This window comes from Schistocerca piceifrons, chromosome 2 (assembly GCF_021461385.2).
Source record: "Schistocerca piceifrons isolate TAMUIC-IGC-003096 chromosome 2, iqSchPice1.1, whole genome shotgun sequence".
NCBI lineage: Eukaryota > Metazoa > Arthropoda > Insecta > Orthoptera > Acrididae > Schistocerca > Schistocerca piceifrons.
Window position 1 is genome coordinate 573285430 of NC_060139.1, and position 25157 is coordinate 573310586.

At 43.0% G+C, this 25157-nt stretch overlaps 1 protein-coding gene across 1 annotated transcript in view; it reads right to left on the bottom strand.

Moving 5' to 3' along the window:
- Positions 1–4958: 4958 nt before the first annotated feature.
- LOC124775602 (SET domain-containing protein SmydA-8-like) overlaps positions 4959–25157 on the bottom strand; it is a 62766-nt gene continuing 42567 nt past the window's right edge. The window contains exon 8 of the mRNA XM_047250433.1: positions 4959–8633. Coding sequence (XP_047106389.1) covers positions 8341–8633 — 293 coding nt within the window. The 3' untranslated portion in view covers positions 4959–8340. The remainder of the gene's footprint in view (positions 8634–25157) is intronic.

A 25157-nucleotide genomic window follows, 5' to 3' on the forward strand; every position in this document is an offset into this window, starting at 1 on the left:
GAATGCTAACTGGTGATGATTTTTCTTCTCTACATACGGTGCACGAAATGAGCTTTCTATTGTGAGACCAAGAGATGTATATAATGTAAACTGTTTAGCAACTTAAAATCTTTCTGACTCATCATGATGATAAAAATTAATGTGTGCAGCATGGACAGAGACTCTCCCATACTCACGTTATTCACCTGAGTGTGTGAATGGGTATTTATCTGTAAATAATGGATGTGTGTATACATGAGTGTATGCGGAATAATTGAATCAATCACTTGTCATAGTATATAGGTGTGTATGTTATATGCCTGCATGCAGAGGCAACGGAAAAAGCATGCGAAGTTCAGAAGAATGCGAAATCCCAAAGATTGGCTAAAATTTACAGACGCGCGAAATTTGGCACGGACTTCAATGCGAGATGCCTTTAATAGGTTCCACAACGAAACATTGTCTCGAAATTTGGTAGAAAATCCGAAGAAATTCTGGTCGTATGTAAAGTACACAAGCGGCAAGACGCAGTCAATACCTTCGCTGCGCAGTGCCGATGGTACTGTTACCGACGACTGTGGCGCTAAAGCGGAATTATTGAACGCAGTTTTCCCAAATTCCTTCACCAGGGAAGACGAATGGAATATTCCAGAATTTGAAACACGAACAGCTGCTAGCATGAGTTTTTTAGAACCTTACGCGTTGCGAAGCAACTCAAATCGCTTGATACGGGCAAGTCTTCAGGTCCAGATTGTATACCGATTAGGTTCCTTTCAGATTACGCTGATACAATAGCTCTCTACTTAGCAATCATATACAACCGCTCGCTCACCGATAGATCTGTACCTACACATTGGAAAATTGCGCAGGTCGCACCAGTGTTTAAGAAGGGTAGTAGGAGTAATCCATCGAACTACAGACCTGTATCATTGACGTCGGTTTGCAGTAGGGTTTTGGAGCATATACTGTACTCAAACATTATGAATCACCTCGAAGGGAACGATCTATTGATACGTAATCAGTATGGTTTCAGAAAACATCGTTCTTGTGCAACGCAGCTAGCTCTTTATTCGCACGAAGTAATGGCCGCTATCGACAGGGGATCTCAAGTTGATTCTGTATTTCTAGTTTTCCGGAAAGCTTTTGGCACCGTTCCTCACAAGCGACTTCTAATCGAGCTGCGGGCCTATGGGATATCGTCTCAGTTGTGCGACTGGATTCGTGATTTCCTGTCAGGAAGGTCGCAGATCGTAGTAATAGACGGCAAATCATCGAGTAAAACTGAAGTGATATAAGGTGTTCCCCAGGGAAGCGTCCTGGGACCTCTGCTGGTCCTGATCTATATAAATGACCTGGGTGACAATCTGAGCAGTTCTCTTAGGTTGTTCGCAGATGATGCTGTAATTTATCGTCTAGTAAGGTCATCCGAAGACCACTATCAGTTGCAAAGCGATTTAGAAAAGATTGCTGTATGGTGTGGCAGGTGGCAGTTGACGCTGAGTAACGAAAAGTGTGAGGTGATCCACATGAGTTCCAAAAGAAATCCGTTGAAATTCGATTACTCGATAAATAGTACAATTCTCAACGCTGTCAATTCAACTAAGTACCTGAGTGTTAAAATTACGAACAACTTCAGTTGAAAAGACCACATGGATAATATTGTGGGGAAGCCGAGCCAAAGGTTGCATTTCATTGGCAGGACACTTAGAAGATGCAACAAGTCCACTAAAGAGACAGCTTACACTACACTCGTTCGTCCTCTGTTAGAATATTGCTGCGCGGTGTGGGATCGATCCTTACCAGGTGGGATTGACGGAGGACATCGAAAGGGTACAAAAAAGGGCAGCTCGTTTTGTATTATCACGTAATAGGGGAGAGAGTGTGGCAGATATGATACGCGAGTTGGGATGGAAGTCATTAAAGCAAAGACGTTTTTCGTCGCGGCGAGATCTATTTACGAAATTTCAGTCACCAACTTTCTCTTCCGAATGCGAAAATATTTTGTTGAGCCCAACCTACATAGGTAGGAATGATCATCAAAATAAAATAAGAGAAATCAGAGCTCGAACAGATAGGTTTAGGTGTTCGTTTTTCCCGCGCGCTGTTCGGGAGTGGAATGGTAGGGAGATAGTATGATTGTGGTTCGATGAACCCTGTGCCAAGCACTTAAATGTGAATTGCAGAGTAATCATGTAGATGTAGATGTATGGGGTTGGCAGGACACCATGTGTGCATGAAAATTGTATATAATATATGTGTACTATGTACATGTTTGAGTATGTGAATGTATATGTCTATGTATGTGTTGTATATACACTGTTGAGTCACATTTATGTACCTACCTGTCTAAAGGCTGAGTAATCAACTTCTGCAGCACATACTGCTGAGAGACGGGCAAGAATAGAGTCAGTGAAGTTCTGGAAGGCACCAACAGGGATATGGAGCCATGCAAACTTCAGTGCTATGGACAGTTACACTATGTTTCTCCGTTGAGAACACATGACATGAACAGCCAACTCAGTTTGTCCCACAGTTCTTGATTGGGTTTAAATCTGGGAAGTTTGGCGGCCAGGGGAGTAGGGTAAACTCATCCTGGTGCTTTTCAGACCACGCACATACACTCTGAGTTGTGTGACACACTGTGTTGTCCTACTGACAGATGCCACCATGCCAAGAAGAACGAACTGCTTGTATGGGTGTACATGGTCCAAAAAGCTAGATGCATAATTGTGTTGATCCACTGTGCCTTCCAGAATGACAAGATAACCCAGGGAATGCCGTCCAGCATGAATCCTTCCAACGGTTGTTGCATGATGTCCACTTTCAGAAGTTCCATTCTGTGCACACTTATCCGATGAAACATAAAATGTGATTCATCTGGAAAGGCCACCTGCCACCATTCAGTGGACGTCCAGTTGCGGTACTGGCATCCAAATTACAACTTTCATCGGTGATGAACAGCAGTCAGCATGGTTTCATGAACCAGACACACGCTCTGTTGCCCTTTATATGGCAACATTCGGTCAACTGTCATTGAGGAGACACTGTTGGTAGTCCCTTGGTTCATGTGGGTGGTCAGTTGCACGTCATTCACCCCTGTCATCTATGGCCTTTGGTGCACCACAGTTGTCTCAGCGCCGGCTTTGGATAACACCATTTTGCCTTGCATGTATATTTTAATCATGATTCCGGAAATGCTTCCAGTCTTGGCCTCAAAGTCAATGACCATGCCGTTTTGGACGTCAGATAAATCACTTTGTTTCCACATTATGACAGCGACTGCACTGTTTTCTGCATCTCCTGAACATGCCTTATATACCCTCCACTGCTAGTGCTGCCACCTGCCGTCTGTGACTACTTATTGCTCGTTGACGTGGAACATAGGCAATGGTCACATTAATGTGACTGGTGTGTGTAGTTTATTTTATTCCCTCCTGCTAGCTGTCCCAGTATTATTAATGTAGATATGTATATATTTTTCTATTCATCTTCCATTTTATAATACCAAGTCTGTTGTCAAAGATGAAGAAACTGATAACTGCAATAAAACATATACACCGAGGTGAGGAAAGTCGTGGGATAGCGACATACACTTATACAGACAGTGTTAGTATTGTGAACACAAAGTATAAAATACAGTGCATTGACGGAGCTGTCATTTTTACTTAGGCGATTTATGTGAAAAAGTTTACAACGTGATTATGGCTGCACGACAGGAATTAACAGATTGTGAATGCGGAATGGTAGTTAGAGCTAGACGTGTGGGACATTCGATTTCAGAAACCTTAAGAGAATTCAATATTCTGAGATCCACAGTGTCAAGAGTGTGTTGAGAGAACCACATTCCAGGCATTACTTCTCACCACAGACAGTGCAATGACTGACAGACTTCACTTAATGACCGAGAACAGTGACGTTTGCATAGAGTTATCAGTGCTAACAGAAAAGCAACACTGCATGCAATGATCCCAGAAATCAATGTGGGATGTACAATGAATGTACCCATTAGGACAGCACGGCGAAATTTGGCATTAATGTGGTATGGCAGCAGACAATCGACGCGAATGCCTGTGCTAACAGTGCAACATCGCCTACAGCACCTCTCCTGGACTTGGGGCCGTACCAGTTGGTCCCTAGACGGCTGGAAAAACGTGGCCTGCTCAGATTAGTCCCAATTTTAGTTGGTAAGAGCCTGATGGTAGGGTTTGAGTGTGGTGTAGACCCCATAAAGCCATGGACCCAAGTTGTCAACAAGGCACTGTGCAAGCTGGTGGTGGCTCCATAATTGTGTGGGCTGTATTTACATGAAATGGACTGGGTTCTCTGGTCCCACTGAACCGATTATTGACTGGAAATGGTTATTTTCAGCTCCTTGGAGACCATTTGCAGCCATTAATGGAGTTGATGTTCCCAAACAACGATGGAATCGTTATGGATGACAATGTGCCATGTCACAAGGCCACAACTGTTCGCAACTGGTTTGAAGTGCATTCTCGACATTTCAAGCGAATGATTTGGCCTCCCAGGTCGCCTACATGAATCCCATCAAACATTTACGAAAAATAATCAGGTGGTCAGTTCGTGCACAAAATCCTGCTCCGGCAACACTTTCGCAGTTATGAATGGCTGTAGAGGCAGCATGGTTCAATATTTCTGCAGCAGATTGCCAACGACTTGTTGAGTCCATATCATGTTGATATGCTGCATTACGCTGGTCAAAATAAGGTTCAACTCGATATTAGGTGATAGCCCATAACTTTTTTCACCTCAATGTAAACCAAAAAGAACATCTTGATACTGCATCACCTATCTCAAAAAGATTTTCTCCAATAGTACATCAGAAAAAATGACATTTACTTTAGACCAGCGTGGGAAATGTAGTAGTAGTGAGAAGAAAGTTTCTAGTCATTAAAGTCTGTGAAATGGACTGTGTAATGTTTTTTTTCTAATCATTAGTATCTAGTCATGAAAACATAAAATAAAACAAAATATATCTTAGTAATTTATAGTCGACGTTATGTATCTCTTTACAAAAGAATTACTGTATATCTATCGAATAAAGTAGAAATCATCAAATATATGTAATTTTCTCTCGATCTTTTTATCTACAAAAATGTATCCTATTTACTGGGCAGTCAAAATGCTCATAAAAGTGCATAGCTGTTACGGAGCTTAGAGTCAGTTGGTAATGGAGGCACCCATTTATTTGTCTTAGTGCAAGTAAGCTATTGGTTGAGATACAAAGGCACTGCATATTTACTTGAAATAAAGTACAGGTCAATTATTTTCTCTTTTCATTTCAGATAACTTTGTGGAGAAAGTGAAGATAAGTAAGCATTGACACATTCTTTGCCCACATCAGGTAGCAGTGATGCACCATATATGCTGCATACAGTATCACAACACGTATCAAAGTTTTTTGTGAACATATCCTAGAAGTGTTCTCATTAGTCTGCTTTGAAAGTGCATATCAAACATTGCTAAAAAAATCTGTACACATAATCTCAGCACCAGACACGATCATTCATTGAACACTGGATGGCAGAACCAACACACACCGAGTTTCTGAATGTTACCTGCTGTAAATGAGTGTACTCTAACCTATCCTCATCATCTTAAATTTTAATTGCTTTTGGATAGTCACTGACAAACACTGTGTGACAGCCCAATAAGACAGGGAATGCAGTTTGATTATTGAACAGAGAAACTGCCAGTGAGAAATTCTCACAAATTACCACCACTTATTTGATGAAGGCCTAACATTCTAACCGCTAAATTGAGGATTTTGGAACACTGTTAGAGTACTGAACTCATGACCAAGGGACGTGAACAACTGCATGTTTACTGCCACTCACATAGACTACACATAACTGCGAGTAGAAACACTTTAATATGTGAGGAGTGTTACCGCTAAATTGAGGATTTTGGAGCACGGTTAGAGTACTGAACTCATTACCAGAGGACGTGTGCAACTACATGTTTACTGCCACTCACAATTAGACTACACATAACTCCAAGTAGAAACACTCTAATATGTGAGGTGTGCCATTGTAACTGCACAGGTGGTGATGCCTACATCAATGATGGTGTTAATTAAAACATGGTCAGAGAAGATGTTCTCTTATATCGCCCTACAATGTGTTGCTTGCAGACCACTGCTGCTATTAGTGCTGCTGTCGTTGCCGCTGCGCTGGAGCCTCGAAGTTGAATGAAACAGGTGGTGGAACCCTGAAGCTCGACAAATGTCGTAAGTGCTGTGTAAAATCGAATGGCTGCCATAAGCCGGGCTTGTCGAGTGTATTATCATTGGGAGTCTACTCCAACACAGGAAAAAAAATTACTAAAATATTACCAAATGACAAATAGTAATAACAATAATAATAATGTAATAATGAGAGAGAGAGAGCTGGAAGAATTAATAATTACATTTGAATGAAACATTTTTCTTCCATTTATTCCACTTGGAGACGGAGGACGATCTCTGAAGCTTCATGGTGGTGCTGTTTCTTCAGCAATGTACAGACCAAGAATGCCAAGCCCCCTCTCAGAGTTCTGGGGACACTAAGGGCGGCAGCGGGGGGTGCTGGACCAATAGGAGCACACTGCATAAGTGGAGGAAGAGAGATGCCATTTTTAAATCATGCATTACCATCTTTATGATGACAGTTATAACTCTGGGCTAAAAACATTCAGATACTTGGGTAAGCATGAGAACAAGTACACTACTGAGATGTCATGTTGGCTACAAATTATGACAATTGTAATATTTATGACAGTACTTATAATGACAGTTATTACCCATTAAGTAAGACCTAAATAAACAAAACTGGGGGCAAGTGAGCGGTTTGTCTACATAAGAAAGCTAGGGCAACTGACCAGTTTGTTTACTTAAGAAGAACGATGGAGGTCTTCGTCCCCATACTCTAATAGCTCTGCTACAGTTGAACTCTAATCGTCCACCATTTCTTCTGTTCGTAACATCTTTGCAGTAAATGGCCGGCCGGTGTGGCCGTGCGGCTCTAGGCGCTACAGTCTGGAACCGAGCGACCGTTACGGTCGCAGGTTCGAATCCTGCCTCGGGCATGGATGTGTGTGATGTCCTTAGGTTAGTTAGGTTTAATTAGTTCTAAGTTCTAGGCGACTGATGACCTCAGAAGTTAAGTCGCATAGTGCTCAGAGCCATTTGAACCATTTTTTGCAGTAAATGTCAAATTGCGTGTATAGAATACATATGTACTGCATTCTGGCGATTATGATCTACCCCACAGAAAAGGCATCAGAAGTAAAAGGGGAAGGAGCAGCCTATTTCAGTCATCATCAGATGCACAAATTTTCACTGTCAGCCTCCATTCCCTGCCTCCATCAATAAATGACACTCATACAACGCTAAATGCAAATGGCCTGGAATATTCCATCTACAAAGTTATGCAAGCACTGTCTTTTCACCCATTACTTTGTCAAGAATGTATCTTGTGATCGTTGAATGAAGGAAAACTGTGGCCACTAGAATCGACTACTTTAGACATCAATTTCTTGATAACAGAGGTCAGGTAATTTATGGGCCACATTCAATGTTTGCCAACGTCTCATCAGCGTACCATACTGTCAGGTTACATGCATCTTTTTCTTTATATTCTTAATCTGGCATGAGATATTATCTTCAGCAAGATAATTGATCTCCTCTTCATTCCCAAACTGTATCAGAAGGGTTTCAGAAACACTCCACAGCCATGAGGGTGTTTGTGCGGCCCCCCTCGGATCATCTAGGCTGAATCCTGTTGAGCACGATATTGGCTCCATCAAGCGATATGTGAGCCTGTCGGATCCAGCTCTGACCAGTCTGCATGAGTTGTGGGCAGCTGTTGGCAGTTGCAGATCAAGTTGAATCTCCACTATAATTAGTGCCTTGAGGAGTATGGTCCAATGTGTCAACACCACCATTGACACTACATGTCACAAGTTGTCATAACGAATTTTCCACTCTGAAGTGGATTATTTGCTGGAATGAAATTTTGCTGTGGAATAAAACTGAGTTTCAGGTGGAGATTCGACCTTGTACCTTGGCCTTTTTGGGGACATATGAACAATCCAAATATGCCAAGCTCATCTAGAGGCTCTAATCTGCAAGTATCTCTGCACTGCTCTTTCAGTTACCTCTTAAAATTCTCCTATGGGAGGCTTATCTGAAAGACTAATATAGAGAACTGAACCCTCCCCTCTGGTACACTCTTATAATTTGGCAAGAATCTGCAAGTTTGCTAGTGGAGTTGGCATTCACCTAATTTAAGCAACAAAGTCTCCCCGCAAAAACTTATCAGTATGAAGGCGGTCCGCAGCCAGATGCTGCCCATTGAGCGGCAGCTACTTGTGGCGGCGCCTGTCCTTGCGCTGCGGGTGTTTCGGCTGCGGCTGCGCCTCCCTCCTCAGGTCGTGGATCTCTTCGCGCAAGTCGCGCAGCTCTAGCATGGCGGCGCGCGCCAGCCGGCCCTCTGGGGAGAGGGCGGGCTCAAACAGCAGCGCCGCCAGTGCATCCTTGAGCGCGCCCTCCGCCTCCTCCAGCCGCTCCACCAGCTGCTGCAGGGTCAACTCCCCGGCTGCGTGCTCGCGCCGAGCCAGTTCCGCCAGAGGTCCTTGCAGCTCGTACAGTGCGATTCCTGCAATATCGAGCACGCCACTCAGCACAGCTGTTTCCTGCGCTCTGAAACCAAAATCCAGGTATCACTGGAAGAGCAATTACTCTACAACTAATTTCCATCCAATTTCCCCAGAGAAACTCCAAGTGATGTTGGAAGGTGAGTGAAATGACCTTCTCACCAAATTCTCTATCTGATCAAAAATATCCCAGGACACCCCCATATAATGCGAAACTGACTACTAGACGTCACGAGAGAGTGTTGAGCAGACGGTAGAGAAGCAGTAGCAGCTCAATGGGCCAGCCAGAAGAGCTCAGTGACTCCAAATGTTGGATATCACCTGGCTAATAAGCCCATTAGGTACATTTTAATCCTTCCAAAACTGCCCAAGTCTACTGTTGGTGATGTGACTGTGAAGTGGAAATGTGAGGCAACAGCCGGCCGGTGTGGCCGTGCAGTTCTAGGCGCTTCAGTCTGGAACTGTGTGACCGCTACGGTCGCAGGTTCGAATCCTGCCTCAGGCATGGATGTGTGTGATGTCCTTAGGTTAGTTAGGTTTAAGTAGTTCTAAGTTCTAGGGGACTGATGACCACAGATGTTAAGTCCCATAGTGCTCAGAGCCATTTGAACCATTTGTGAGGTAACAACCACAGCTAAAGCAATACCAGATAGATCACAAGTACTGATGGACAGGGCCTGTCAAGTATGGCAGAGGGTGGATGTGAAGAATCACATGAAATCAGGAGAAGGAATCACTCACGAGTCCCAAAGTGCTTCTAGCATTCCAGTTAGCACAACGACTGTACATAGGGCGTTAATAAGAATGGGTACAATGGTCGATCAGCTCCTTATATTTCTGTAGCCAATGGTAAGTGACGTTTCAAGTGGTGTAATGGGTGACTCCACTGGACAGTGGTTGACTGGAAACTGGTGGTTTGGAGTCATGAATCACGGTATAACGTGTGGCAATCCATTAAAGGGGTCTGGGTTTGGCGAATGCCTGGAGAATGTTACCTGGCATCATCTGGAGTGTCTACAGTGAAATAAAGAGGAGGTGGTGTTATGTATGTGGATGTTTTTCGTGGGTAAGGTGTGGTCCCCTGACTGTGCTTAAGAAACTGATAAATGCAAAGGGATGTGAGCACATTGTGTACGGTAGAGGAACAGTCCAGAGATGATGACTGATCGTATGAGCATGAGAATGCTCTCTGTCATAAAGTAGAATCTGTCAGGCAATTGTTTGAAGACAATAACATTCCTGAAACGGACTTGCCTGCCCAGAGTCAAGAACTCAACCAAATGGCACATTTACTGGATGAGACAATCGATTTCCCTCCACACACCAGAGTCCTGCATCATCACCTACTTTGATTTACACTCTTGACAGAGAAAGGGGTTGCCATTTTTCCACAAACATTCAGTACCAACACTGAAGCTGTCCACAGCACAGTGTAAGCCGTCACAAAGACGAAGGGTTAAAACACCTCAAATTAGTGTCCACTAATAGACAGGATATTTAGTAGCTGACAAGACTTTTATAGCTTAATGCTCAGTGTGCTAGCTAGGAATGGAGGATAGTGAGACAGATTGGCATCGAATCTGCTTGATGCATCAGTAAGTGGTGATGCAGCACTTAGAGAAGTCTGAGAACAGTTTGTAGGATGTTATCGCACACTTATGCTAGTGCCCCATTCCCATCTCAGAAACACTCCATACATGGTTAAAATGATATAATATATTCGTATATAATGAAGTTTTCGTTATTCACAGACAGATAGTGCATATTTCATTCCTCTCTTAGTGCAGGGGCGACAGGAAAGGTCGTTGTGCGCTGAGTAACAATGAAAATAATTGCTAAATCTTGAGTGAAGACTGATCATTGTTGTGGGATCCTACCATGACGGAACAAAAGGTAAAAAATACCAATAACCTACTTGAGGCGTTGCTCACTAACACACAATAAAGTAAGACACAGTCAACATATGAGCCAAGTTAATACTGTATGAGAAATCTATACTGCAACCTGGATCCCATCTTTCTGCAGCCGATCCACTACCACTTACACTGCCCGCATCTCGTGGTCGTGCGGTAGCGTTCTCGCTTCCCACGCCCGGGTTCCCGGGTTCGATTCCCGGCGGGGTCAGGGATTTTCTCTGCCTCGTGATGGCTGGGTGTTGTGTGCTGTCCTTAGGTTAGTTAGGTTTAAGTAGTTCTAAGTTCTAGGGGACTGATGACCATAGATGTTAAGTCCCATAGTGCTCAGAGCCAGCCACCACTTACACTGTCCGAGCCTGCCTCACGAAACGATTCTAACTTTCCACTAGTTACTCTTCATACACTCCACACGGGCTCATACAGCAGATTATTTGTCAAAAGCAGTGCATCACATTTATCACTTGCTAAACTTATTCATCGGAGTCTTACTGCTCAAAACAGCTGCAGACACCTGGGTTTACAGAAAATCAATGGGACAATGCATACATGAAGACAGAGTTTTTACTTTTCTTAAAGCATGGAAACATTCAGCATATCTCTATAGACTGTGTGGCCTATAAATGGGGGTTCAACAAATCAAAGGGATATTCTTGTGACTCGTTACTTTAGAGGCGGTTGTTTTCTGAATTATCGGTAAAACTTTAACGTTGTCTTTTGTTTTTCCTTGTACTGCGGAATCTCTGGGTGTGTCCTTAGGCAACAGTACCTCCTTGATCAAATGGTTCAAATGGCTCTTAGCACTATGGAGCTTAACATCTGAGGTCATCAGTCCCCTAGACTTAGAACTACTTAAACCTAACTAACCTAAGGACATCACACACATCCGTGCCCAAGGCAGCATTTGAACCTGCGACCGTAACAGCAGCACAGTTCCGGACTGCAGCGCCTACAACCACTCGGTCACAGCGGCCGTCACCTCCTTGATCGTTATAGCGTTGTGTTTATCTAGTAGCATATCAGATCTTGGAGGCTTAGGTGGTACTTTCTTGACAAAATCGTTATTCTGCTAGTATAAGAATCTAGAGCTATTGAATCTAGTCAGGGAAATATACATATGCGAAGAACCCATCTGATCAACAAAATAGTGGAGCAAAAAGTAAAACTACTAACTGGAGCATTAAAGAGGCTTCTTGCTGCTAACAAGAAGAAGGAAGGAAAGAAGACTAAATTCCTCAAATTTCTGGGTGCACGTACTGACGAAAACTTGAACTGGAAGAAACATATTACTGAATTCTCAGACAAAGCTCAGCTACTGTAGCTCTTTGTATAATTGCTAGTCTTGGAAACAAACGAATCAATCACCTGACATATTTTGCATATTTCCACTCAATAACGTCTTACACTGTAATTTTCAAGGAAAGCTCACCACTTAGAAAGAAGGTGCTGATATCTCAAAAGCAAGCAGTAAGAATACTGTAATATGTGGTGTTCATCTGCGATCGTGATGTGGGTACCTCTTCAAGGAGTTAGGCATTTTAACTGCACCGTCACAATGCATTTATTCGCTAACACATTCGTATTAAATAATCCACCACTATGTAAGATATGGACGATAACTAGTTTGGACAAGAAGAGAATAGAAGCTTTCGAAATGTGGTGCTACAGGAGAATGCTGAAGATAAGGTGGGTAGATCACGTAACTAATGAGGAAGTATTGAATAGGATTGGGGAGAAGAGAAGTTTGTGGCACAACTTGACTAGAAGAAGGGATCGGTTGGTAGGACATGTTTTGAGGCATCAAGGGATCACAAATTTAGCATTGGAGGGCACCGTGGAGGGTAAAAATCGTAGAGGGAGACCAAGAGATGAATACACTAAGCAGATTCAGAAGGATGTAGGTTGCAGTAGGTACTGGGAGATGAAGAAGCTTGCACAGGATAGAGTAGCATGGAGAGCTGCATCAAACCAGTCTCAGGACTGAAGACCACAACAACAACAACATGTAAGAAGAACTGTAATGTCCATACTTACAACAGCTGAGGAAAAAATGACCTTTATCACCCATTATAAAACCATTCAGTTGCTCAGAAAGGAGTTCAATATGCAGCAAACAATTTTTTTATTATTTGCCCAGTAGCATAAAATGTCTGACAGGTAACAAAGTAAGTTTTAAATCTAACCTAATATCATTTCTTCTGGGAGACTCCTGCTATTCCATTGACCATTTTCTATTTAATAAAACTACTTGCCTATGAAAAAATATTTAAAAAATTAAAAAAAATACTGTTTTAAGTGTAGTTACGTGAAAAGAACTAAAAATAGCGTGTTCATTATTGTTGAGACTAATCATATACACATGTTTTGTAACCTTGCCTCTTCCACATCATTTCGGTAAAAGAATCATCCAGATCATCTCTCAAACATGTAACTAACTACTTAACTAAATGAGAAATTAGAGTCAGAGCACAAGCGCGAATTAGGGAAGGATTGCGAAGGATACCGGCCGTGTCCTCCCGAAGCAACTATCCAGCCATTTGTCTTAAGTAGTGCAGGGGAATCACAGAAAACATATCTGGATAGCCAGGTGGCGATTTGAGCCACAATCCTCCCGAATTTGGGTGCAGAGAGCTAATCAATGCGCCACCTCTCTCGGTTAAGAAAAGGACCAGAGCTGCAGAGTGACTTACTAATATTAATATGGGTCTCGAGAACAGTCCGATGGAGACTGTCAAATGGTAATTCGTAGCAGGACTGCTGTTGGCTCGCTTCTTTTAAATCGGACGAGTACAAAGTTACGCTATGAAATTAGAACTTAGACAATCGATTTATAGGAACATGTAATGTGGTCTTCTGCATCTACTATAACGTTGGTGTTAATGAAGTGAAATAGTGTAGTGGTAAGGCACTGGACTCGTATTCGGGAGGATGGTGATTCAAATCCAAATTTAGGTTTCCTTTAAATCGTTTAAGGCGTATGCCAGGGTGGTTTCTTTGAAACGCAGAACCAATTTCCTCCTGCAACCTCCCATAATCAGATCTTGTACACCACCTTGAAAGTGCTCGTCGACTACAGTACGTTAAACCCACTTCTGCTTTAAAGTTGCTCCATTGCCACAGGATGTGTTTATTGGAAACACTAGAAGCAGCGTATACGCAGGACTGCCTGCAGCTGTAACCCAGGCTAGAGATTCTGTAATGGTTTTGGCAGTCGTTTTCGTTGGATCTCGTAGGCAGATATGCACTGATGAGCCGAAACTTAATGACCACTGCTCGCCGCGAGAGTGAATGCCACCTGATGACGTTGCAAGGGAGTGACGTGGTATGGAATATTTCTAAGCGAAACAGAGACGAATGAGCAATCGTTCTAGCGACGATGCAGGCCGCAAATGGGGTAATCCACTAACATCAAAAACTTTGACAAAGGGCAGGTTGTTAGGGCCTGGTGCCTGGAAACGAGTATCTTGGAATCGGTGAGTCCGGTCGGGAGCTCATTTGTTGTTGTGAGGAACTATAGAAACTGCCTGAAGGACAGTGAAATCACGAGCAGCCGACAAAGTGTTGTCAACGACTCGTCACAGAACTTGGACGTTGGAGGCTTGCCCGCTCTGTACATCAGGATGGGCAGATCTGACGACACAGTACAATACCGGTGCAGGCACAGGTGTTTCAGAGCACCCCGTCCAGCGCAGATTGTTGAACATGGGCTCCGTAGCAGACAACCTCCACATGTTTCCGTCTTGCCCCAACGACTTCGTCATTACAATTGCAGTGGACACGGGATCATCAGATGGCTATGAGCACTATGAGACTTAACGTCTAAGATCATCAGTCCCCTAGAACTTAGAACCACTTAAACCTAACTAACCTAAAGACATCACACACATCCATGCCCGAGGCAGGATTCGAACCTGCAACCGTAGTGGTCGCGCGGTTCCAGATTGAAGCGCCTAGAACCGCTCGGCCACACCGGCCGGCCGGGATCATCCAGATTGAACCGTCGACCAATATAAACATGTCACCTGGTCAGGAGAACCATGTTTACTGTTCCACCAGCTCGACGGTCTACATCTACATGGATACTCTGCAAATCACATTTAATTGCCTGGCAGAGGGTTCATCGAACCACCTTCACAATTGTCTATTATTCCAATCTCGTATAGAGCGCGGAAAGAATGAACACCTATATCTTTCCGTACGAGTTCTGATTTCCCATATTTTATCGTGGTGATCGTTTCTCCATACGTAGGTCGATGTCAACAAAATATTTTCGCATTCGGAGGAGAAAGTTGGTGATGGGAATTTCGTGAGAAGATTTCGTCTCAAAGAAAAACGCCTTTCTTTTAATGATGTCCAGCCCAAATCCTGTATCATTTCTGTGACACTGTCTCCCATATTTCGCGATAATACAAAAATTGCTGCCCTTCTTTGAGCTCTCTCGATGTACTCCATCAGTCCTATCTGGTAAGGATCCCACACAGCGCAGCAGTATTCTAAAAGGGGACGGACAAGCATAGTGTAGGCAGTCTCCTTAGTAGACCTGTTACATTTTCTAAGTGTCCTGCCAATAAAACGCAGTCTTTGGCTAGCCTTCCCCACAACATTTTCTATGTATTCCTTCCAATTTAAGTTGTCCGTAATTGTAATACCTAGGTATTTAGTTGAATTTACGTCCTTTGGATCAGACTGATTTACCGTGTAACCGAAGTTGCACGAATTCCTTTTAGCACTCATGTGGATGACCTCACACTTTTCGTTATTTAGGGTCAACTGCTACTTTTCGCACCATTCAGATATCTTTTCTAAATCGTTTTGCAATTTGTTTTGATCTTCAGATGATTTTATTAGTCGATAAACGACAGCGTCATCTGCAAATAACCCAAGACGGCTGTTCAGATTGTCTCCCAAATCGTTTACATAGATAAGGAACAGCAAAGGGCCTATAACACCACCTTGGGGAACGCCAGAAATCACTTCTGTTTTATTCGATGGCTTTCCGTCAATTACTCCGAACTGTGCCCTCTCTGACAGGAAGTCGCAAATCCAGTCACATAACTGAGACGATATTCCATAAGCACGCAATTTCACTACGAGCCGCTTGTGTGGTACAGTGTCGAAAGCCAGAAACACGGAATGCATCGGAAGTCCCTTGTCAATAGCACTCAAAATTTCATATGAACAAGGAGCTAGTTGTGTTTCACAAGAACGATGTTTTCTAAACCCATGTTGACTGTGTGTCAATAGACAGTTTTCTTCGAGGCAATTCATAATGTTCGAACACAATATATGTTCCAAAATCCTGCTGCATATCGACATTAACGATATGGGCCTGTAATTAAGTGTATTACTACCTTTATTGAATATTGGTGTGACCTGTGCAACTTTCCAGTCTTTGGGTACGGATCTTTCGTCGAGCGAACTGCTGTATATGATTGTTAAGAATGGAGCTAATGCATCAGGATACTTCGAAAGAAACCTAATTGGTATACAGTCTGAACCAGAAGACTTGCTTTTATTAAGTAATTTAAGCTGCTTCACTACTCCGACCATATTTACTTCTACGTCACTCATGTTGGTAGCTGTTCTCGATTCGAATTGTGGAATATTTACTTCGTCTTCTTTTGTGAAGCCATTTCGAAAGTCTATGTTTAGTAACTCTGCTTTGGCAGCACTGTCTTCGATAGTAACTCCAATGCTATCGCGCAGAGAAGGCATTGATTGTTTCTTGCCGCTAACATACTTCACATACGACCAGAATCTCTTCGGATTTTCTGCCAGGTTTCGAGACAATGTTTCGTTGTGGAAACTGTTATAAGCATCTCGCATTGAAGTGCGCGCTAAATTCCGAGCTTCTGTAAAAGATCGCCAATCTTGAGCATTTTGCGTCTGTTTAAATTTGGCATATTTGTTTCGTTGTTTCTACAATAGTGTTCTAACCCGTTTTGTATACCAAGGAGGATCAGCTCCGTCGTTTGTTAATTTATTTGGTATAAATCTCTCAATTGCTGCCGATACTATTTCGTTGTATTCAATCCACATCTGGTCTACACTTATATTATTAATTTGGAATGAGTGGAGATTGTCTCTCAGGAAGGCGTCAAGTGAATTTTTATCAGATTTTTTGAATACGTATTTTTTTTGTTTATTTTTGGAGGATTTTTGGGTTACAATATTCTGTCTTGCTATGACAACCCTGCGTTCACTAATCCCTGTGTCCATTTCGATGCTTGTTATTAACCCAGGATTATTTGTTGCTAAGAGGTTAAGTGTGTTTTCACAACCGTTTACTATTCGCGTGGGCTCATGAACTAACTGCTCGAAATAATTTTCAGAGAATGCGTGTCCAACTACGCTGTTATTAAGGTGTTTGGCTGCTCGAAACAGCAGGATAACGGTTCGTATCACAAGATCAGAACCGTGCTATACTGATTTGAGGAACATGACTGTGAAGTCATACTGATGCATTGGCAACCAAATCAGCCGGATTGGACTTATCTAGGAAGTTAACAGGCTCCATTACCATCCCACAGACCGCTAGAAACTAAACTCAGCCCGAACAGGCCATGAATGTGTAACGTTATCGATCGGCCGTCGTGTCATACTCAGCCCACAGACATCATTGGATGCGGATATGGAGGGGCATGTGGTCAGCACACAGCTCTCCCGGTCGTATGTCAGTTTACGCGATCGGCGCCGCTACTTCTCAGTCAAGTAGCTCCTCAGTTTGCCTCACAAGGGGTGAGTGCACCACGCTTGCCAACAGCGCTCGGCAGACCGAATGGTCACCCATCCAAGTGCTAGCCCAGTCCGACAGCGCTCAACTTAGGTGATCTGACGTGAACTGATGTTATCACTGCAGCAAGGCCTTTGGCCCTCTCACAGACCACTGAGCAGTAATTTAAGGGAGTTGTGTCACCTATGCATAGAAACCTGGAGCCACATGCTTCCTAAAACCTACCATTCACCAGCGACTTACCGAATCCATGCCACGTAGAATCGCCGCCGGTATGTTGCATTCCAAAGGTGGGCCAAAACGCTGGAGAGCAAGTGGTCATTAAGTTTTGGTGTTTCAGTGTATGTGGAAGTCACTGGTGCGGATCATAAATCCATTTTAGGTGACCATATTGATCTAGTAGCATAGGCGTTGTTTTCAGTCGAGAGTCAGTCATAATACGTCCACTTATATGACTGGAAATATAAAATGTGGGTTCACTGAGCGTGTGGATGATACGAAACGTATTCCCTGGCTGCACAGTCACTAGAGTTGAATGTGATGTTGCCATACTCCTTCCTCCTTCTGCAAAGTTAAAAGAATGTTGACTCCTATTGTACGCATGGTTTGTCCTATATGCACGCAAATTTACTGCACGACATTTACATCATGCTGAGAAAAAGCATTATTTTAATATCTGACCTAGATCAACCACCTACACCCCCATATACAGTGTGTGTCGGGTCTGAGTGAAGATACTGTGGTCACTGGCACCGCAATATGTACGCACTTCAGTGTGTTACTTGTTTTTTTTCTCCTCGTCTAACAGTCTTCCTGGAAACACGTAACGTAATTTACTACCTGATGTTTTCTGCATGATCGTAGCTGCACAACTAAGTGGACTACGCCTGTCAATATAGACTAACAGGTTTGTATCCATACATCCACACTTCAACACTGACCTGTGCCCTGGGGAAAATAAGCATTAATGGCTTGCTCTTTCTACATGCACTTTGAGGTACTAACCAACCTAAAACCATATTACTCTTAATAGCTATAATTATTAGTATGCAAATGAAGTAAATACATATGTAGTGTTGTTCAGTACACTGTTCTCAGTCACCAGTAAAAACATCTGCAGTTACGCCCGTAACACCCTGTACATTAAATTGTATTCCAGTTTGACTGTAAGATAAGGTTAATTCTTCGTCACTGCCGGCCGCTGTGGCCAAGCGGTTCTAGGCGCTTCAGTCCGGAACCGCGCTGCTGCTACTGTCGCATGTTCGAATCCTGCCTCGGGCCTGGATGTGTGTGATGTCTTTAGGTTCGTTAGGTTTAAGTAGTTATAAGTCCAGGGGACTGTGACCTCAGATGTTACGTCCCATACTGCTCAGAGCCATTTGAACAATCTTCGTCACTGCTACATCTTGTAATTATCTGCTATCATTCGGACTCCCTAATGTAGTTAGTTGAACAAAATATATATCGGCAGAAATCTCTACTCATCTTCCCGTCTTGTTCCTTACAATATGGTCGTATCACGAAAGAAAAAAAATCCCGGGATAATAAATTACAAAAAAGAGAGTCGAGCAATAGCACAGAAACAAATACTTTACATCCCATAGACAGAAATACGTTCCTTTGGCCAAAAGTTTCTCAGTTTGCAACTAACCCTCTAATGTTACACAGGGCTGCCATTGAACCGTATCACATACCTGGAATAAGTCACCGTGTACACATTCTTAGACAGAAATGCCGAAATAACTATCACCTTTACTGCTCATCCTCCTTAGTTTTACGATATTTTCCATACAGTGCATTATTTGATTCTTTGTCTCCATAGAGGAACTGATTCAATGGGGTTCCTCTTCCGTAGACAGAAGTGGTTGCTATGATCTCACTTACCCACTCTGTGGCGGTCTCTTGCAGCATTCTTCAAGTACGTAAAATCATTTCTCAAATCGAAACCTAGACTGTAAAATTAACTGATATAAAGGGTTTTTCCCTGCAGCACTGAACATGTGTGTTACATGGTTAGAACATCTGAAGTGTTGACCACCTGTACCTTTGCAAGGAGTAGTATAGAATTTTGTTCATCACCTTCTAATATTCCTACGCATCGTTTCCCGAGAGGATTCGGACTTACTTGTATGCCGAAATGGCCGTAGAGGATGTTATTGGGTACCCAAATTGCTTTGTAAGATCGCTGAACTTATTTCAGTGTCAATAGCGTTTTTGGTAGGGTAAGCTCCTGATTATAACTGCAGAAACAGGGATGAAAAAAATATATGGCAAACATTGGCTTAGGAAAACAGACATGATGACACGGCATGTTTTAAGCCTTGAGGAAATAGTTTCTATGCTTACAGAGTGAGCTGTAGCAAGCGAAAACTGTAGGAGAAGACAGAGAGGAATAAATATAACAGAAAACTGAGTAACTGGGCTTAATTGCTATCCTGAAATGAAGGGATTCCAGTCTAGATCAATATATCTACCGAAACAATAATTATTTTATGTACACAAAACCATGAACTCTTTCAAACGAAAAATATTTCGTGTTTGTAGTATATACCAAAAGTACAGCACATGCTGGATACTGGCGGATTTCTGGTAACACTCGGCTTTTAAATTGAATAATGGTTAATTCTTTGGCTGATAGGCAATGAAAATGGAAGCTTCCATGTGGAAACTGACACCAACAACCCCCACACTGCCGTAGCGAGAAAAGAAATTCGTTTTTCAAGATATATAGTAAATACATAAGGCGATATCTTAAAACGGCGACTTCCAAGAATTCGGCCCGTGAGCCGTCCCTGGCTCACGAGCCATAGTGCTCGCTGCATACTTCCCCCAGCGCCACGCCACACAGTCTGAGTGTGAAAAGGGGAAGAAGAGGAAACTGCGATCACGCCACATTTAGATGGCAATGCAGTTGAAATGCAGACGACTTGGTTTCATATTTCATGTTTATCAACAACACCGATTTCAGACGAAACAAATTTTCAGTATTACTTAATTATCTATGGCGCATTAAAAACATAATACAATTTTTATCTGGTATAAACTGTCAGCATCCAGACAAATGCAGACAGTTTCACAGAGTTTCGTACTCAGATTGCCACGTAATCGTGAATCATTTAGTTTCATAATCGAGAAACGGCCTTTTAGGAACATGCGTTGATCGAAATATTTTACCACATTTGCAAACTCAGTATGGAAACGTGGAAACTCTTCCTGAGAAAAACAATGTAGATATCCTGGACAGTTCTAGCATAAAAGGATTTGTCTTTAAAACGGGAATTACACTGCAGAACAGTCAATTCCATCTGCACAGGCGCTACGGTCACCTCTTCTTCGCATTGACGGCACTTTGAACAGTGGACGTTACATTTCAGATGTGTTACGACCCGTGGCTCTACCCTTCATTCGATCCCTGCGAAACCCTACATTTCAGCAGGATAATGCTAGAGCGCATGTTTCAGGTCCTGTACGGGCCTTTCTGGATACAGAAAATGTTCGACATTCTCCAGATCTCTCACCAATTGAAAACGTCTGGTCAATGGTGGCCGAACAACTGGTTCGTCACAATACGGCAGTCACTACTCTTGATTGACTGTGGTATCGTGTTGAAGCTGCATGGGCAGCTGTATCTGTACACGCCAACCGAGCTCTTTTTGACTCAATGTCCAGGCGTATCAAGGCCGCTATTACGGCCAGAGGTGGTTGTTCTGGGTACTGATTTCTCAGGATCTATGCACCCAAATCGCGTGAAAATGTAATCACATGTCAGTTCTAGTATAATATATTTGTCCAATGAATACCCGTTTATCATCTGCATTTCTTCTTGGTGTAGCAATTTTAATGGTCAGTAGTGTACTTAGAAATATTTTTACTTTTTTAATGTTATACATTTTCTATAATTTAAATATGATAATTCACAGATAATGTATGGAAAGGGGGGAGAGCGACAGGAGCGGGGTAGTTTGGGCTAAACTTATTCCTAGTAAGGGGTGGATAGTACTGGTTGAAGTATGTTGTTGTTGTTGTTGTGGTCTTCAGTTCTGAGACTGGTTTGATGCAGCTCTCCATGCTACTCTATCCTGTGCAAGCTTCTTCATCTTCCAGTACTTACTGCAACCTACATCCTTCTGAATCTGCTTAATATATTTATCTCTTGGTCTCCCTATACATTTTTACCCTCCACGCTGCCCTCCAATGCTAAATTTGTGATCCCTTGATGCCTCAGAACATGCCCTACCAATCGGTCCCTTCTTCTTGTCAAGTTGTGCCACAAACTCCTCTTCTCCCCTATTCTGTTCGATACCTCCTCATTAGTTACGTGATCTACCCATCTAATCCTCGTCATTCTTCTGTAGCACCACATTTCTAAAGCTTCTATTCTCTTCCTGTCCAAACTATTTACCGTCCATGTTTCACTTCCATACATGGCTCCACTCCATACAAATACTTTCAGAAACGACTTCCTGACACTTAAATCTATACTCGATGTTAACAAATTCCTATTCTTCAGAAACGCTTTCCCTGCCATTGCCAGTCTACGTTTTATATCCTCCCTACTTCGACCATCATCAGTTATTTTGCTCCCCAAGTAGCAAAATCTAATCTAATTCCCTCAGCATCACCCGACTCAATTCGACTACATTCCAGGATCCTCGTTTTGCTTTTGTTGATGTTCATCTTGTTGAAGTATAGGCTGTTATATACTGTTTACAATTTTTTATTTATGATATTCAATTTGTTAGAACTGGAAATAGCTCCTTGAGAGCTCTTGGTCGTGTGTTTGTTGTAGTGTTGCATATGTGTGTTTGTGCGTGTGCGTCCGTGTGTGTGTGTGTGTGTGTGTGTGTGTGTGTGTGTGTGTGTGTGTGTGTGTGTGTGTGTGGCGTGGTGCGTGCATGTGCGTGTGTGTATGTGCTTCAGTTGTGTGTTCTCTCGTCTAGGTGAGGATGGGTTGTGGAGTTGGCTGTGAGTGGTTCCAGGATTGGGGCTAGATCTGGGTATGTGTTTCCAATGTTCAGTGTTATTGAGCTGGAATGATGTATTTATTTTAGTTTTTGTCGAGTTCTATGGTTGCTGGAGATGAGGTCTTCCATGTCAGGCCTTTTATTCAGTATGTGTCTGCCATACCGCTCTCGAATGTTGACCAGCCTCGTTTGGAGAGGTTCTATCTTGGTTATTTGGTGGACCTCATTGCTAGGTGTGATGCTGGGGAGTTCAGCGATACTGCTCAGGAGTCTCCTCTCTGTGCTGCATGGTCTGTTTGCTATTTGGGCGTGTATGCCTCCCAGGGTGCTGCCGCATACTCCAGAATCGGTGTAATGAAATTTTTGTATGTGTGGACTGCGGTTTGTGTGCTAATTCTTTAGACTAACGTAGCAAAATGGATATTTTGGAACATCATGACTGTACCTTTATTGGGTGTAAATACAAATAACTGAGTGACTAGTTACTTATGAAACGTTTGATTGTTCCCATTAACAAGTTTTAGAGCATTTTCAGACTTGTCTTCAAATGAGGCATGCAGTAGTTACACAGTATTGTCAGTTGCCTCTCTGTCACTAGAAGATAGCAAACACTTTAATGTTGCCGGCCGCGGTGGTCTCGGGTTCTAGGCGCGCAGTCCGGAACCGTGCGACTGCTACGGTCGCAGGTTCGAATCCTGCCTCGGGCATGGAAGTGTGTGATGTCCTTAGGTTAGTTAGGTTTAAGTAGTTCTAAGTTCTAGGGGACTGAAGACCACAGCTGTTAAGTCCCATAGTGCTTAGAGCCATTTGAACCATTTGAACTTTAATGCAAGGCCGGCTACGGCGTGCCAGACACGATGGCTGGGCCACGTGCGGCCGAGGCTCGGCCCGTCTCGGCTTTTCCCGGTCCTTCTCAGAAGTGCCCAGTACAGCGCTGCAAAATTGAGCGACATTGCAGTGCAGCTTTTTTTCAGTCAGTACTACTCTCCTCAGTCTGCCAGAATAGTGGTGTCAGGACTGTTGACCATTCACTGTTTTTTCGTGGCATAAAAGAGGTTCACAGGTCCAGTGGCTGTTTGCACAAAAAGAGGCAGTCTACCGATCTTCCGTCACAAGCCTTTAAAAATGAATGGAAACGACAGAAGAGAGATATGAGAAGTCTCAGTATCTATTACACAATTACATACTGGAAATTTGTTATGAAGCGATGTTACAATACCAAGCAGAAAGACTTTGTGGCGGTTAATAAAAAAGAAAAAGAGATGAGAAGAAAAGAAAGGATTGAAAATGTGGGAAGAAATGTTGAATAAAAAGGGGGTTTTAAAATCGTTAATGAGCGTGAAAAAGGGAAAGAATGAAATGCAAATCGAACTTTGTATTACAGAAAAGTTATCGGACTTCGTGATTCGGAAAAGCTATTGTTGGGCTGGTCCTTGTGGCGTTTCTGAGCAAAAGTCAAACCAATTTCCACTACAAAAATTATTTGAAAGAGAACAGAGAATAACAAAATGTGATTAACAGGGGGAAAGGGCGTAGATAAGAGTTCATCCTTTACCATGTTAACATGTCTTCTTTCGTGCGGCGTCCAGGTCTTCAAAAATCTCCTGCTTCATTTCTGCGTGAAAAGTCATAACTGCTCCGAAATCTTGCAATAAATTGGATTGTCCAGGAACTACTAATGTATACAAAAACCGCCTTGATATTAAATACAATGTATTTTACGTTGGCCGGCCGGAGTGGCCGAGCGGTTAAAGGCGCTACAATCTGGAACCGCACGACCGCTACGTCGCAGGTTCGAATCCTGCCTCGGGCATGGATGTGTGTGATGTCCTTAGGTTAGTTAGGTTTAAGTAGTTCTAAGTTCTAGGGGACTTATGACCACAGCAGTTGAGTCCCATAGTGCTCAGAGCCATTTGAACCATTTTTTTTTATTTTACGTTGCTGCCTCCATGCTCCAAATTTCATTCCACAATACGTCGGCACATCAATAAGTTTTTTTTTCGTCTTAATCCGACCAAGACTAGCTAATGAGTAAGTTAAGCTTCCGTTCTCAAGAGACAAAAGACGGATAGAAAACAAAAAGAGTTACAATTTTAGTACCTTCATTTTCTTATATATTTTCTCTGCCGTCGAGCGCTCATACCGCTGCGACGGTGTAATTTATATCTGAGGGAACGAGTGTAGTGCGGCGAAATTCAAAGTCCCGCTACAACTTCAAAGATTTACAGTGAAGCGCCAAAAAATCTGGTATAAGTATGCGTATTCAAACACAGAGATACGCAAACAGGCAGAATACGGCGCTGCGGTCGGCAAAGCCTATATAAGAGAACAAGTGTCTGGCGCAGTTGTTAGATCGGTTACTGCTACTATAATGGCAGGCTATCAAGATTCAAGTGGGTATGAATGTGATGTTATAGTCTGCGCACGAACGATGGGACACAGCGTCTCCGTGGCAGCGATGAAGTGGGGATTTTCCCGTACGACAACTTCACGAGTGTACCATGAACTAAATGGCTCTGAGCACTATGGGACTCAACTGCTGTGGTCATAAGTCCTCTAGAACTTAGAACTACTTAATCCTAACTAACCTAAGAACATCACAAACATCCATGCCCGAGGCAGGATTCGAACCTACGACCGTAGCGGTCGCGCGGTTCCAGACTGAAGCGCCTTGAACCGCTCGGCCACATCGGCCGGCCGTACCATGAACATGAGGACTCCGGTAAAACATCAAATTTCCGAAATCGCTGCGGCCGGAAAAAGATACTGCAACAACGGGACCAACGACGACTGAAGAGAGACGTTCAGCGTGGCAGATTTGAAAACCTTGGGCAAATTGCTGCAGATTTCAGTGTTGGGCAGTCAACAACTGTCAGTGTTGGAACCATTCAACGATACATCATCGATATGGGCTTT